At 41.2% G+C, this 15,746-nt stretch overlaps 1 protein-coding gene across 2 annotated transcripts in view; it reads left to right on the top strand.

Annotated features, from left to right (window-relative positions):
• Positions 1–14,767, top strand: part of zgc:110329 (uncharacterized protein LOC550500 homolog) — a 31,316-nt gene extending 16,549 nt beyond the window's left edge. For both annotated transcript variants that reach the window (XM_061818215.1, XM_061818214.1), the window contains exons 6-8: positions 4,759–4,809; positions 5,300–5,416; positions 13,630–14,767. In XM_061818215.1, coding sequence (XP_061674199.1) covers positions 4,759–4,809; positions 5,300–5,416; positions 13,630–13,965 — 504 coding nt within the window. In that variant the 3' untranslated portion in view covers positions 13,966–14,767. The remainder of the gene's footprint in view (positions 1–4,758; positions 4,810–5,299; positions 5,417–13,629) is intronic.
• Positions 14,768–15,746: the final 979 nt, after the last annotated feature.

Genomic DNA, 15,746 nt, shown 5'->3' with positions numbered 1-15,746 from the left:
CAACCAGATCCACCTGTGTGAGGTTGTGAGCTGCTTGAAGACACCTGTCCACCCCATACAATCAGTAAGACTCAAACTTGTAACATGGCCAAGACCAAAGAGCTGTCCAAAGACACCAGAGACAAAATTGTAGAACTCCACACGGCTGGAAAGGGCTATGGAGAAATTGGCAAGTAGTTTGGTGCAAAAAGGTCCACTCTTGGAGCAATCATTAGAAAATGGAAGAAGCTAAACATGACAGTCAATCTCAGTCAGAGTGGAGCCCCATGCAAGATATATCACCTCGTGGGGTCTCAATCTTCTTTTCCTTTCGGCCTGTCCCGTTAGGGGTTGCCACAGCGTGTCATCTTTTTCCATCTAGCCCTATCTCGTGCATCTTCTTCTTCAACACCCACTGTCCTCATGTCCTCCCTCACAACATCCAACAACCTTTTCTTTGGTCTTTCTCTCGCTCTTATGCCTGGCAGCGCCATCCTCGGCACCCTTCTAACAATATACTCACTCTCTCGTCTCTGAACATGTCCAAACCATCTATGTCAGCTCTCTCAAACCTTGTCTCCAAAACATCCAACTTTGGCCAGCTGTTCCAACTTGCTTGGACCCGTTTCTTCACTTTCTTACCACACTCACCATAGCTCTAGATTGTTGACCCTAAATATTTGAAGTCCTCCACCCTTGCTATCTCTTCTCCCTGTGGCCTCACTCTTCCCCCTCCACCTCTCTCATTCACGCACATATATTCTGTTTTACTTCGGCTAATCTTCATTCCTCTCCTTTCCAGTGCATGTCTCCATCTTTCTAATTGTTCCTCCACCTTCTCCCTGCTTTCACTGCATATCACAATATCATCTGCGAACATCATAGTCCAAGGGGATTCCAATCCAACCTCATCTGTCAGCCTATCCATTACTACCGCAAGCAGGAAGGGGCTCAGCACGGATCCCTGTTGCAGTCCCAAATCCACCTTAAATTCTTCTGACACACCCAACAGCCCACCTCACTGGTGTTCTGCTGCCCTCATAAATGTCCTGTACTGTCCCACCATATTTCTCCGCCACACCAGACTTGCGCGTGCAGTACCACAGTTCCTCTCTTGGTACTCTGTCATTGGCTTTCTCTAGGTCTACAAAGACACAATGTAGCTCATTCTGACCTTCTCTGTACTTTTCCACAAGTATCCTCAAGGCAAATAATGCATCTTTGGTACTCTTCCTCGGCATGAAACCATACTGTTGCTTGCAGATACTGACTTGTGTCCTGAGTCTAGCCTCCACTACTCTTTCCCATAACTTAATTGTGTGGCTCATGATTTTTATTCCTCTATAGTTTCCACAGCTCTGAACATCGCCTTTGTTCTTAATAATGGGGACTAGCATACTTTTCTGCGAATCTTCTGGCATCTTCTGTAGTGCTAGTATTCTATTGAATAAGTTGGTCAAAAACTCCACAGCCACTTCTCCAAATTGCTTCCATACCTCCACAGGTATGTCATCAGGACCAACTGTCTTTCCATTTTTCATTCTGTTCAGTGCCTTTCTAACTTCCCTCTTGCTAATCATTGCCACTTCCTGGTCATTCACGCTTGCCTCTTCGACTCTACCTTCTCTTCCATTCATTAACTTCTCAAAGTATTCTTTCCATCTATTTAGTACACTACTGGCACCAGTCAACATATTTCCAACGCTATCCTTAATCACCTTTACTTGCTGCACATACTTCCCCTCTCTCTGGCCAACCTGTAGCGATCCTTTTCTCCTTCTTTCGTATCCAACCTGGTGTACATGCCGTCATATGCCTCTTGTTTAGCCTTTGCCACTCCTACTTTTACCCTATCTCGCATCTCAATGTATTCCTTCCACCTCTCCTCCGTCCTCTCATGGTCCCACTTCTTCTTCGCTAATCTCTTTCCTTGGATGACTTCTTGTATTTTGGGGTTCCACCACCAAGTCTCCTTCTCCCCTTTCCTACCAGAAGGCATCCCAAGTACTCTTCTGCCTGCCTCTCTGAGTACCTTGGCAGTAGTATTCTAGTCTTCCGGGAGCTCTTCCTGTCCATCTACAGCCTGTCTCACCTCTTTCCGAAACGCCGCACAGCATTCTTCCTTCCTCAACATCCATCACCTGATTCTCTGCTCCACCTTTGTCTTCTTAATCTTCCTATCCGCTACCAGAGTCATCCGACACACCACCATCCTATTGTGTCGAGCTACTCTCTCTCCCATCACAACCTTACAATCTGTAACCTCCTTAAGATTACATCGTCTGCTCAAAATATAATTCACCTGCGTGCTCCTACCTCTGCTCTTGTAGGTCACTCTATGTTTCTGTCTCTTCTGAAAATAAGTGTTCACCACTTCCAATTCCATCCTTTTTGTGAAGTCCACCAACATCTGACCCTCAAAGTTCCTTTGCTGGATGCTGTACTTACCCATCACTTCTTCATCGCCCTGTTTCCTTCGCCAACATGTCTATTGAAATCTGCACCAATTACAACTCTCTGTCTGGGATTCTCAGGACAACTTCGTCTGGTTCCTTCCAAAATTTGTCTTTCAACTCAAAGTCACATCCTACTTGTGGGGCATAGCCGCTAATCAAATTATATACAATACCCTCAATTTCAAATTTCAGATACTCTTTTCACCTCCAAGACATTCTTAGCCAGCTCTTCCTTTAAAATAACCCCTACTCCATTTCTCTTCCCATCTACTCCATCGTAAAATAATTTAAACCCTGCTCCCAAGCTTCTAGCCTTACTCCCTTTCCACTTGCTCTCCTGGATGCACAATACATCAACCTTTCTCCTAATCATCATGTCAACTAAATCCTGAGCTCGTTTCCAAGGAGATTGTTGGTAATACACTAAGACGTCATGGTTTGAAATCATGCATGGCACGGAAGGTTCCCCTGCTTAAACCAGCACAAGGCCCGTCTTAAGTTTGCCAATGACCATTTGGATGACACAGAGGAGTCATGGGAGAAGGTTTTGTGGTCAGATGAGACCAAAATGGAACTTTTTGGTCATAATTCCACTAACCGTGTTTAGAGGAAGACGTATGATGAGTTTCATCTCAAGAACACCATCCCTACTGTGAAGCATAGGGTTGGTAGCATCATGCTTTGGGGGTGTTTTTCTGCACCTGGGACAAGACGACTGCACTGTATTAAAAAGAGAATGACTGCGGCAATGTATTGTGAGATTTTGGGGAACAACCTCTTTCCCTCAGTCAGAGCATTGAAGATGGGTCGTGGCTGGGTCTTTCAACATGACAATGACCCGAAACATGGTGATGGTGTCTTTATGCAATTAACAACCTCACAGAGGTGCATCTGAGACAGGATAATACATGGACTAGAGGGGAACTTTTAAAGGTGTACTAACAGCTCTTTGTGGGTCAGAATTCTAGCAGATAGACAGGTGTTTAAATACTTATTTGCAGCTGTATCATACAAATAAATCGTTAAAAAAAATCATACATTGTGATTTCTGGATTTTCTTTTGACATTATCTGCCTCATAGTGGACATGCACCTACGATAAAAATTTCAGACCCCTCCATGATTTCTAAGTGGGAGAACTTGCAATATAGCCGGGTGTTCAAGTACTTATTTTCATCCCTGTACATTCTCTTAAAGAAGTAATATTTGTGTATTATGTTTGTATAATTAGACATTGACACAAATGGCAATTTATTTATTTATTTTTGCAAAACTAAACTTATCTGGAAGGAACCTATTTAGGGGGGAAACAGATCGCTTTTTCTTTATTAAGAGGAGTCAGGCAATTTATTGTTCGACTGTTTACAAATAGAAAAAAATGGTGTTTAATTTCTACTTTTGCTTTTATTCCATCTGAAAAGACTATTGGAGATAATGATGGGCCCATAGCTTTTCAAGCCACTCACGGGTAGAAGCATGAAGACGTACGTAGAAAGCTGGCTTGACTGAAGTGGCTAATAACTTCACAGCGTTACCTCACTTATACTCATCGATATGAAACATGTGTTTAACATGCTGCCAGATACTAAATGACATTGAGTGTCTCAATGAAGTAAAGTTCTGCTGCTAGAAAAACCACACACACTTGAGATTTAGAAATACAATATTGTTAGAGACACATTTTGTAAAAGAAAGTTGTGAAAGTATTGTTGGATGCTCAACTTCTTACTAAATTGAAACACATTCTTTTGTGTACTGCTATCATTTTCTGACGTCAAATTTCAATGATTTGGCCTATTTATTTTCACTTTTATTTCCGAACGGTGACCGTAACAAATGTCTTCTACTTTATTACTTCAAAAATAGATGACATATTTCCAGGTTTGTGTCGTGCAGACAGACATGCTCTGAGATATCGTCTTCATTTTTCCCTCTCAATGAAACGGTAGTCCTTGAGGAGCAGCTCCAACCTGCAAATATCTGGGATCATCCTTGTCCCTCCCCTCAAAGCACTGCTATTGTCTTTGGAAGCAGCACAACAGTGATATGGAACAGTTCTTCTGTCTGACACTAACAAGCACTCACACGCTGATAGAAGTTTATTAGAGAGGCCGAACACAGGCGAAATTGCCGCCATTATCAGTTCCTGGCTATCAAGGCCGCTGCCGTTTTCTAGCACACAAGTTCATGCTCTGGTTGACGGGTGATGTGGACGCCCTTGTTCTTCACCCACCACCCAATAAGAGGAGCATGCCACTGGTACATTATGCGTCCATTTTTTTCCCTCTAGTTCCAGACTCATTCATTGTGGGTGCTTTTCACAGGTAGGAGAGGTCATTAACACCCTATGTGGTTCCAAGGCTCTGGAGAGACAGGTATGTGGAATTGTGGTTCTTTTTATACCACACATGTTGTACAGTATTGCAGCAATGTATGCACATGTCATTTATTCCCATTATGCTGCTTGTGTATAAAAGATAATGGACATTGTCACAGTGATATTTATCTGAAGGAGGGAAAGACGAGCAATGTTTACTGGGATACAGCCTATTCGATTTGGACAAGAATGTCTTGAATTTATTAGTCTCTTTGGTTAGAATCCCTGTACTTTTCTTATATTCCAATCCATTAAAAGAGGGGGCGGGGGAATCACTTTTTAGCATTTTTCTCAGTCAAACTGCAAAGTGTGCTTTCGGTTTTCTAATGCGTTGAAGATCAAATTATAGCTCAATTAAAGTTTTACATTTGTATTTTGAAAAGTATTTCATTAAAAATGTCTTCAGTTTTGCACTTCCCCGTTTCAATTTAAAACTGTACCCGTCTTTATTTTTTCTTCTTTTTTTTTTTTTTCGGGCTGTGCATCAGCGTGAAACCCTGCAGGAGGAGATCCACGTACGAGGCTGCATCCACGCAGTCAACCTTTGGATGAGTGACAACATTGGAATAACTGTTGCGCTGTGCTGTGCCATTGGACTGCCACAGGTAACTTAAACATCAATGTGCCAACTCATGGTAGCTGATCAGTTTGAAGTTCTGTTTCGCATAAGTCTTTCAAGGTTGCATTTCAAAGCTGAGGAAGTGGAGTTTTCTCTTTTAGTATGAAATTGGCTTTAAAAAACTAGATGGAGATCTGTGCAGAATGACACAACTTTGCTGAACTACTTGATTTGTTCAAGCTGATAGCTGCAAGAAGACCTTATTCCACTCCCAGTAGGGGTGGGCTGGTTCACAAAATCCAGAGTTCAGTTAATACCTCAGTTTTGTGTTGACATTTTTCCATTTTCTACGTTGACTGTAAAGAAATGTTATGTTGTTTTGTATTATTTTTATTAATCAGAAATATATCTTTGTCTATATATGCCAAAAGCATGTAGTGACAAGCAGAGCAATAGAATGCTCTTCCGTTGGATGGCAAAAAGGATATTAACGCCGTGTATCCACCTCTTGCTATTTATATAACAGAATACATCGCCTTCCTGAAAATACATCAACTTTGTTGTCACTTAAACAAGCTCAAATTTTACGCTAACATTTGTTACTAAGTCAGACAAGATTTCAGTATTCATAGATATTATGGTATTTTTGTTTGGTGATTAGCTGTGAGATTTTTCAAATATGAAATGGGTGTCTTGGCCCAACAAAGTTCTACTGAACATTTAGTATGTGAATGACCTTGGATTATGCATAAAGTTCACACTATCTAAAGTAGGAGCATTGACATGTGCTTTGAGATATATCCATAATTATTCGCACATTGACATGATTGTCATCTTTTTGGCTCGAAACACCACCACAATGGATTTAAAATGAAATGAAGATGCACTAACTACAGACTTTGAGCTTGAGTTTGTGTATTTATACCCAAGTAAGGTAAGACTGTGGAGGAATTATAAATTCATTTTTATGCGTCCCACTTTTTAAAGGCTATCTTGCTACGTGCTAGCATCCCATATCCTTGAGTGAAGCAAAATGTCTGTGTGACTCAAAACAACTCAGCCACAACCATTCTAGCGATATCACTTCAGGATACTTCTTTGAGGAGCTTGAGGCGCTTCTTTTGGCAGGGGAAGGAGGGTTGTGTGGATGGTTATGAGTCAAATGGATCATCATACTCCAGTCAGCCAAGCCTAGGAACCAGAGCTGAGATCTTGTGTTGGAGAGAAATGATGCAGAAGTACCATTGTTAGCTAACTGATTCTCTCGGTTCTGTATTTATTCTTGCCAATGTAAGATAACTGGTGATGCACTCTTTGCAATATGATTTGCTGCTGGCCCATTCCTCCATGCAGCTCTCCTCTGGAGCAGTGATGTTTTGGGGCTATTGCGGGGCAACACGGAGTTTATACTTCTTCCAAATATTTTGTATGGGAGTTGAGATTTGGAGACTGGCTTAGCCACTCAAGCACGTTGAACTTCTTCTTACAAACCCAGTCCTTCATTGCCCCGGCAATGTTTTTGGGGTCATTGCTATGCAGAAAGACCCTGCTACATTTCATTTTATATGTCCTTATTGATAGAAGGCAAAATCTCACGATGGCCTCATTCAGTCTTTCCTTTCCATGGATCATTTGTCCTGGTCCCTTTATGAAAAAACAACCCCAAAGCATGATGTTTCCACCCCCATGCTTCACAGTCTGTATAGTGTTCTGTGGATGCAACTCGACATTCTTTCTCCTCCAAACACAACTATTTGAGTTTTATTTTGGTTTCATCTGACCATATGGCATTCTACCAGTCATCTTTTTGATCATCCAAATACTCTCCACCATACTTCAGACAGGCCTGGACCTGTACTGGCTTAAGCAAGAGACACGTTTGGCACTGCAGGTTTTGAATTCCTGGTGGTGTAGTGTGTTACTAATTGTAGCCTTTGTTACCTTGGTCCCAGCTCTTTGCAGGTGTTTCACTAAATCCTCCGGTGAGTTTCTGGGGTTTTTGCTCACCGGTCTTGTGATAATTTTCACCCCACGGTGTGAGATCTTATGTGCAGCCCCAGATCTAGGGAGGATATCAGTTATCCTGTATGTCTTCTGATTTCTAAAACCTGCTCCCAGCGTTTTATTTCTTCACACTAAGCTGCTTACCTATTGCTGACTCAGTCTTCCCGGCCTCCAATTTTGTTTGAGGTGTCTTTTGAGAGCTCGTTTGTCTTGGCCATAGTGGAGTTTATAGTATGATTGTTTCGAGGTTGTGGACAGGTTTCTTTTATATTGATGAGATCAAACGCATGCCATTAATACAGGTAAGGAGGACAGAGATGTCTCTTAAAGAAAGTTAAGTTAAACTTAAAGAGAGACTTTCACAGACTAAGTCAGAAATCTTGCCTGTTTGTTGGTGACCAAATGGAAATTTTCCATGATAATTTACTAATAAGTTCTTTAAAAACCAGTAATTTTCTCAGGGGGTTTTCTCTCATTTTTGGTCTCATATGTGAAGTATACCTATAATGAAAATTCTAAATCTTTTAAGTGGGAGAACTTGCACAACTAGTGTGTGTCTCTTTCTCTCTCTCTCTTATTTATATATATATATATATATATATATATATATATATATATATGAGAGAGAGAGAGAAACGCACGTAAGTGGAGCTGAAGTAAACAAAGCAGAAGGAATGTTCTGGTAGTTGTCTTCTATTACACCAGGAAAAAAGTGATGTGAAGCTAGGGTCACATAACTGGGATAATCCTGGAATGCATAAACAAAGCAACAGCAACTTGCAATGTGTGCTCACTTCCAAGTTTACTGCAGACACTCGGTTAAAAGTGCTCCTCAGCGTCCTCAATTGACAATTTTTCAGACTTTGCAGAATGAATTTTTTTTTTTAAATGACCACAGACAGTCAAAAAGGTAAGAAAATTAAAGCTAAATCCAACGTGTTGGATAACCAGGCTTTGTCCATGGGACCAAATGTTTGCTTTTGAAGCAACTGGAGTTGGAGTATGATTAACCTCATCACTCTCTCACTGACTCAACTCTATCACGCATTCACAAGGAAGTGCAAAGCCACGAGGGCTGTTAAATAGCTCATCTTGAATTACCTACACATTTGTCTTTACTAAGTAGCCTTGTGCCAGTGTGACTCTAGGAAATTGGTCTTGGTGACTCTGTAATTGTGAGCTTTTTATTGCCTTTGTTGCACCATTCTCATTTAACACGTGCAGAAGAACCTCAGCTAAATTAGGCATCTGAGACTGCAGTTTATTCAAATTTTAATGCCTAGTCGGAGACACTAGGGTCGCGTTATAATGTTCACCTCTGGGCCACCCTCTGCAGCAATGCCATTCTCTAGTCAATGTTTTACATTCACCACAAATGTGGCAATGATCAAGGCATAATTTGTTGATTTACATGGAAGCCTGGTTTACAGTGAATAAGAATACATTTTTTTTCCTCACTTGATGCCTCGTGAAGTGTGTCTGCATGATAGTATCAACATTACAGTAATGTACTACAGTATAGGGAGATCTAGAAGTGATAAGACAAGCAGTGAGATGCTTCCACAGAACATTGAACACGACACCCTATAAGCGGTGGGGAAAGCAATGATGACAATCTCACTGGCTGAATCAAGAGGTACAGCAGGATTCATTGGGATGTGGAAAATTTAAAATCATAAACAATGCGAAAGTCACCAAGTGGTGGAAATTTTACATAAAAATTAATCACACACACAAAAAAAACAAGACTATTTTCCATTGCCTTACCAGGTTGTGGAAAGTTTACATTCCATATATAAGGCGCACCGGATTATAAGTCACACCGTTGAAGAGGCCCCGTAGCTCAGTGGTTAGAGCACTGGTTTGGTAAACCAGGGGTTGTGGTTTCGTATCCCACTGGGGCCTCCACTCCCTGAGAAGGGTTGCGTCAGGAAGGGCATCCGGCGTAAAAATTGTGCCAAACATATATATGCGTTCATCTGAGATGACACGCTGTGGCGACCCTGAAAGGGACAAGCTGAAAGAAACACACAATAACAAGTAATTATAAAAATGTACCGTGAAATACTGGTACAGTAGTTTTCATAATAATTGCAGTCCAATCTGACTAACCAGAATAATCAACCTTTTCAGTATATTTTTTATTGCTACATGTCAAACAAGTTACCAGTAGGTGCAGTAGGTTCTCAGAAAACCAACAAGAGCCAACATTCATGATATTACAGTACACACAACATAAGGTTGTGAAATTGGGCAATTTGTTGAAAGGTGTTTAAAAAAAAAAAAAAAAAAAAAAATCACATGTGAATCAGGTTGCTGCTATTTAAAGGAAAATTCCGGTGGTTTGGAGTAACAATGTACCCAATAGGTCATGTAATATGTACTCTATCTTGATAATGTCAATCCTCTCTCATTTAATAGTTTTTTCAGAAGATTTTAATCGACAATTATGAATTTTCAGGTGCGCTGCAATTTTCGCGAGTCACATGACCTACGTGCGCGGATGTGACTTGTTACGTGCCGTTCCTAATGCTCGAATACTGTAAATGGGACACCATTTATGCCCAGCGCTGATTTCTCAGATTTATCCTCATCTGATGAAGAAATAGCAGTATCGGTTGATCGGGAAGACGGAAGAATACTTCCATACAGATTTGAACCTGTGGCTGTAGATAATGTTGACTATTCGGATGGTTTGTTCGAGCGGAATGATGCAGAGTCTGACGAGTGAGCTCCGCTGAGCACCGGAGCCCTGAGCTCGCTGCCCGGCTACATCTGTGCACGTAGGTCATGTGATTCGCAAAAATGGCGGCACACCTGAAAATTTGTAATTGTCGATAAAAGTCTTCTCAAAACACGATTAAATGAGAGAAGATTTAACATCACATTATCAAGATGGAGTACATATTATATGACCTATTGGATACATTGTTATTCCAAACCACCGGAATTTTCCTTTAAGGATGAAGTCAGCACCTGTTGAACATGCATTTCTTCTTTAAAGCCTGAGGAAAATTGGTCATTCATCATATTGTTCAGAAGAACACCATACTTTCCTGAAAAGTTTGATTGGAGACAGGAAACCTTATAAAGAGGTGCAAAAAATTGACCTTTCCGATGGCAATCTTGGGCTCCGCCCCCTTAGCAATTGCCCACAAGCTTCCAAAATGACAACTGAACATAATTGGTTTGAATCAGATCCTCTATCGCATATTCTAGATAATATTGGGGTATCTTTTTTGCCAAATGTGTCAGACTTCTCCAAGAGAGTTTTACAGAGGTCTCAACTATTCCACACAAGGATATGTACACGCAATTAAGATTTTGGACGGAGCAGGACACAATGTCAGAGTTACAGCAAAATGTTGGCAATCAATGCAAAAACGTTTGATGCCTCACAAACTTCATATTGAAATCCAACAGGATAAAATAGTGGAATCGTACTGCACATATAAAGCAGGGTGAGTACTTTTTACTTGGAAAGATCACAAGTAATATCATTGTGGTCTTTATAAGTGAGTGGGTGTATTCATTTGACTTGACTCGTAACCCAGTGCTCTGTCTTAAAAGTCTGATATGATACAAATGGGCAATATACATTTCTCTTGCATGACATCGCTCATTTACGTATCCGTAACCCGACTCTTTGGCAGAAAACATTACACACTTCATTCAGCTGGTCAGTGATACACTAACAAATTGAAAGTTGTTCTCCTGCAGTGTATAAAGCACCGATAATAATTCACTCAAACTCAGAGAAGACACTTCTTCCTCACTTACCTTTGAACATACAGCCTTGTGTTTGTTGATATTTTCCACATTTAGTTGTACATGCACTCTAATGAAGATTAGCCGAAGTAAAACAGAATATATGTGCGTGAATGAGAAAAGTGGAGGGGGAAGAGTGAGGCTACAGGGAGAAGAGATAGCGAGGGTCGACGACTTCAAATACTTGGGGTCAACAATACAGAGCAATGGAGAGTGTGGTCAGGAAGTGAAGAAACGGGTCCAAGCAGGTTGGAACAGCTGGCGAAAGGTGTCTGGTGTGTTATGTGACAGAAGAGTGTCTGCTAGGATGAAGGGCAAAGTTTACAAAACAGTGGTGAGGCCGGCCATGATGTACGGATTAGAGACAGTGGCACTGAAGAAATAACAGGAAGCTGAACTGGAGGTGGCAGAAATGAAGATGTTGAGGTTCTCGCTCGGAGTGACCAGGTTGGATAGGATTAGAAATGAGCTCATTAGAGGGACAGCCAAAGCTGGATGTTTTGGAGACAAGATTCGAGAGAGCAGACTTCGATGGTTTGGACATGTTCAGAGGCGAGAGAGTGAGTATATTGGTAGAAGGATGCTGAGGATGGAGCTCCCAGGCAAAAGAGCGAGAGGAAGACCAAAGAGAAGGTTTATGGATGTGGTGAGGGAAGACATGAGGGCAGTTGGGGTTAGAGAGGAAGATGCAGGAGATAGGCTAAGATGGCAAAAGATGACACGCTGTGGCGACCCCTAACGGGACAAGCCGAAAGGAAAAGAAGAAGAAGAAGAAGAAGCGCTCTTCCGCAAGCCTTAATCCATCATAGACACTGAGTCAACTGTGTTTTAGGCTTTGGAAAATGAATCAACCGGGCCCCTTGTACCCTAGCAGGATATCTTTCATCAGAATTGCACATTCCGCAAACGCATCTGAGGACCATTTTGTTCTTAACATTAACTGTTCTAAGCGCAAGCGACTGATAACCAGCATTGCTTGTGGGACATGACGATAAGAGGGGCAGGTCAAGCCAGTAGTTAAGACAATGCGGCTATCTGATTGGCTATTATTGCACGAGTGATTGACAGGTCGGAAGGGTCCACTATAGGCTGTTCAGCTAAAATGATCACCAATGTCTTAAAAGGGAGAGCAAAACGAGACTCGTGGCAGAAAACGGAAAACAACCATCAAAATGCATCGCAGAATAACCAGAATGGCAAAGGCTCAACCAATGAGCAGCTCCAGGATGATCAAAGACTGTCTGGAGTTGCCTGTAAGTACTGTGACAGCGAGAAGATGTCTGGGTGAAGCTAATCTATTTACAGCATAGGTGTCAAACTTTGGCCCGCAAGTCAATTTCAAATTAATATTAGTCCTGGGCCACCAGTATTACAAGTATTACACACTTATTTGGTTCCATATTAAAAGGTGCATTTGTTCAACCCTGGCCAATTTAAAATTTTGCCCCACTGTGAATTTTAGTTCGACACCCCTGATTTACAGGAATCCCCACAAAGTCCCTCTGTTTGTGGGGGGGGGTTGAGAATAAAATTGTTCTTTTTGGGTCAAGGGGTCGCAGACAGTTTGTGAGACGACCCCAAAACTCTGAATTTAAGTCACAGTATACAATGAAGACAGTGAAGCATGGTGGTGCAAGCATCATGATATGGGCATGTTTCTCCTACTATAGTGGTGGGCCTATTTATCGCATACCAGGGATCATGAATCGATCAGTTTGCATCTGTCAAAATACTCGAAGAGGACATGCCCTGGAAATGGCTGTTTCAGCAAAACAATGACCTGAAATACACCAGAACACAGGCAAAGTCTTGGTTCCAAACCAACAAAGTTAATGTCATAGAGGGGCCAGCCTAGTCCCCAGAGCTTAATCCAATCGAGATCTTGTGGGGTGACATCAAAAATGCTGTTTCTGAAGCAGAACAAAGAAACGCAACTGAATTTTGGAATGTCGTTAAGGAATCTTGGAGTGGTATAACAGCTGAAAGGTGCCACAAGATTGACTCCTTGCCACACAGATCTGAGGCAGTTATTAAAAAAAAAAAAAAAAAAAAACTAAATATTAGTTTAGTCATTCAAAGGATTGGTAAATCCTAGAAACAAAAAGGTTTGTAAAGTTAATGGCAGCCTGCTATTTTTTTTAACACACCCATTTCATCAAATTTCCCAATTGCACAGCCTTAAGAGTGTGCACTGTATGTCATGAATGGTGGGTCTTGTTGGTTTTCTGACAATCTACTGCACCTACTGATAACTTGATTGACGTGGAGCAATGAAAAATGTAGTGAAAACATGGATTAATCTAGTTTGTCACATTGCACTGCTATTATTTTGAACACGACTGTATATATGGTAACCGCTGCACCTTACATGACAGTTCATCATGTTTGGTCATGTTTGGTATGCGATGTCGTCTGCCCCCTCAATCTACTGAATACCATCCTGAATCTTGGCCGTGTTTGCTTGAACAAATGTGCGTGTCTCTGCAGCTACTTGGCATCATCCTGAGCTGCGTCTTCTGGAACCTTCTGGTGGAAATGAGCGAATCTGTCGACATGGTGGACTTCAAGCTGAAAAAGCTGGAGTTCAAGTACAGTGAGTTGGACCTGGCCGGCGCCGGGTGGTGTATGTGTTTGCCGAGGGACGGTGGATACTTGCCCGTTCCAGCTTCCGAACCCGAACTGGACCCAATTGACATTCACCTGCAGAAGCTGAAGAAGCAGCCGCCTCGTACACACGCTCAGCTCCGAGAACTTCAACAGTCCAGATCAGCCACGGGGCTGGACGAAGTAGACGTGGGCCGCAAGTTGAAAAGGGAACACTGAGTGGTCTTGTTGCATTTCTTGCCTTCCCTTCAACGTTGTGATGATTTTTTTTAAATTTGTGTTGCACTATTTAATAGTTGAACCTTTGCTGGTGGATTTAGGGAATTTGGTCAGCCAAAGGGATCCAAAATACTTTGTCACTTTACATTGTTTCTTGGAAATTCTCAGAACAAACAACCTAGAGCATCAGCTTTTGTTTTCTTTTTTTATTTCATCATTTGTTATTTAAAAATGTTTGGGGTCATGTTTTAATTTCATTACTTTTCAACTTTTGCATTTGAGCTACAACGTGTAAAGTTTACCTCAGGCTGTTTCAAGGACAGCCCAATAGCTAAGAGGATGAATCGTGTACCTTGTCTAAAGAAAATTAAAGAAGGATTTTCAGTGTGGATCAAATAGGGACTAGTCCATATGTCATGCGTATAACGTTTGTGACGAATGTGTACAGATTGTGAAATTCTTTTAGTTATGATCTCAGTTGGATTTGTGTAGTCAGTGTACACTGTAAAACTGATAGTTGTGAAATGTGGAATGCATGTTTTGTACTGTGTATGAATTACATTTGTAAAATGATACTCTGTTTACATTAAAAGCTTTCAAATGGGATGCTTTTTAAAAAAAAAAATACAACTTAATTCTTTCCATCAATCAAGGGGACAACAAAAGGGATAATAAAGGCTACAACTCTGTTAAGTCTTTGGACAGTTTTAGCTAGTACCAGACCACTGATTTGAGCTTCCTTCCAGCTCCTGCCTTGTACCAACACTACTACTGCTCTTGTTAATAAACTGGGATTTGTCTACTGAGTTCTTTCTGTGTGTGTCTTGGACAAGTTGACAGTTACAATTTTATGTAGATTGATGAAACTATAACGAGGGTGGGAGGTCGACAAACCCCATCACATGCATCACTGACTTAAAACAAAAAATGTACAAGTAAAAATGCATTCAGGAATTTCTCTCTAATCCACACAGGGTAAAATTATCCATGCAGGCGGCTTGATGTACTGTTGTAGATACTAGTATATAGATACTGTAGATACTAGTACTGATGGCATGACGGAAGGTTTTGGTCTTGTTCAGGTTTCTACTATTTGTTTCAGACTACGGAATGCCATCGGATATCTGAAAAATAGCCTCATTCCTTAAATATGTGATGACGTAGGGTTGTGGAATAGTATTTTATGGTTTGGTGCTGATACTTTTTAATGAGGCTGAAATTTCATTTCAACTTTTCGCTTTTTAAAGATGAAGGGATAACTCCTCACTCCAACACTGGAATGTGCCACCCTTTTTGTTCAGCGCTTCAACTATGCTTTTTAGTTGAACCCATTTAATAGTGACTCGCTACTACAAAGGAGAAAGGAGACAATTTCACAATTGCAGCAAGACTCAGCAGTGGTCAAAACTCTTTTTATTCTTCTCCATCCGCACTTGGCGCTGCTCGGCTCTGGCCTTCATGACTCCCGTCATGAAGTGCCAGTTGCGGAGATCGAGAAACATTCGAGCCATAACAACAATGTTCCTGCCACTAGTGTGTGCTTATCCTTATTGTTTTATTATTGCTTGTGTTTTGTATTTTTATGATCTCAATTTTGTTGTGTCCGCAACTTACAATGACAATAAAGGCTTTCTATTTATGTCCATGTTACAGCAGTAGTGGGTTTTCGAAGGTCATTATAAACCAAGTTGAATTTAGAGTTGTGCGTCTGTACAAGTCCAGGTGGACACTTACAGTGCCTTGTGAAAGTATTCGTCCTCCTTGAACTTTTCAACCTTTGG

The sequence above is a fragment of the Syngnathoides biaculeatus genome, chromosome 4, assembly GCF_019802595.1.
Source record: "Syngnathoides biaculeatus isolate LvHL_M chromosome 4, ASM1980259v1, whole genome shotgun sequence".
NCBI lineage: Eukaryota > Metazoa > Chordata > Actinopteri > Syngnathiformes > Syngnathidae > Syngnathoides > Syngnathoides biaculeatus.
Note: the sequence above shows the minus strand (reverse complement) of the source record. Positions and strands in the feature narration are given on the sequence as shown.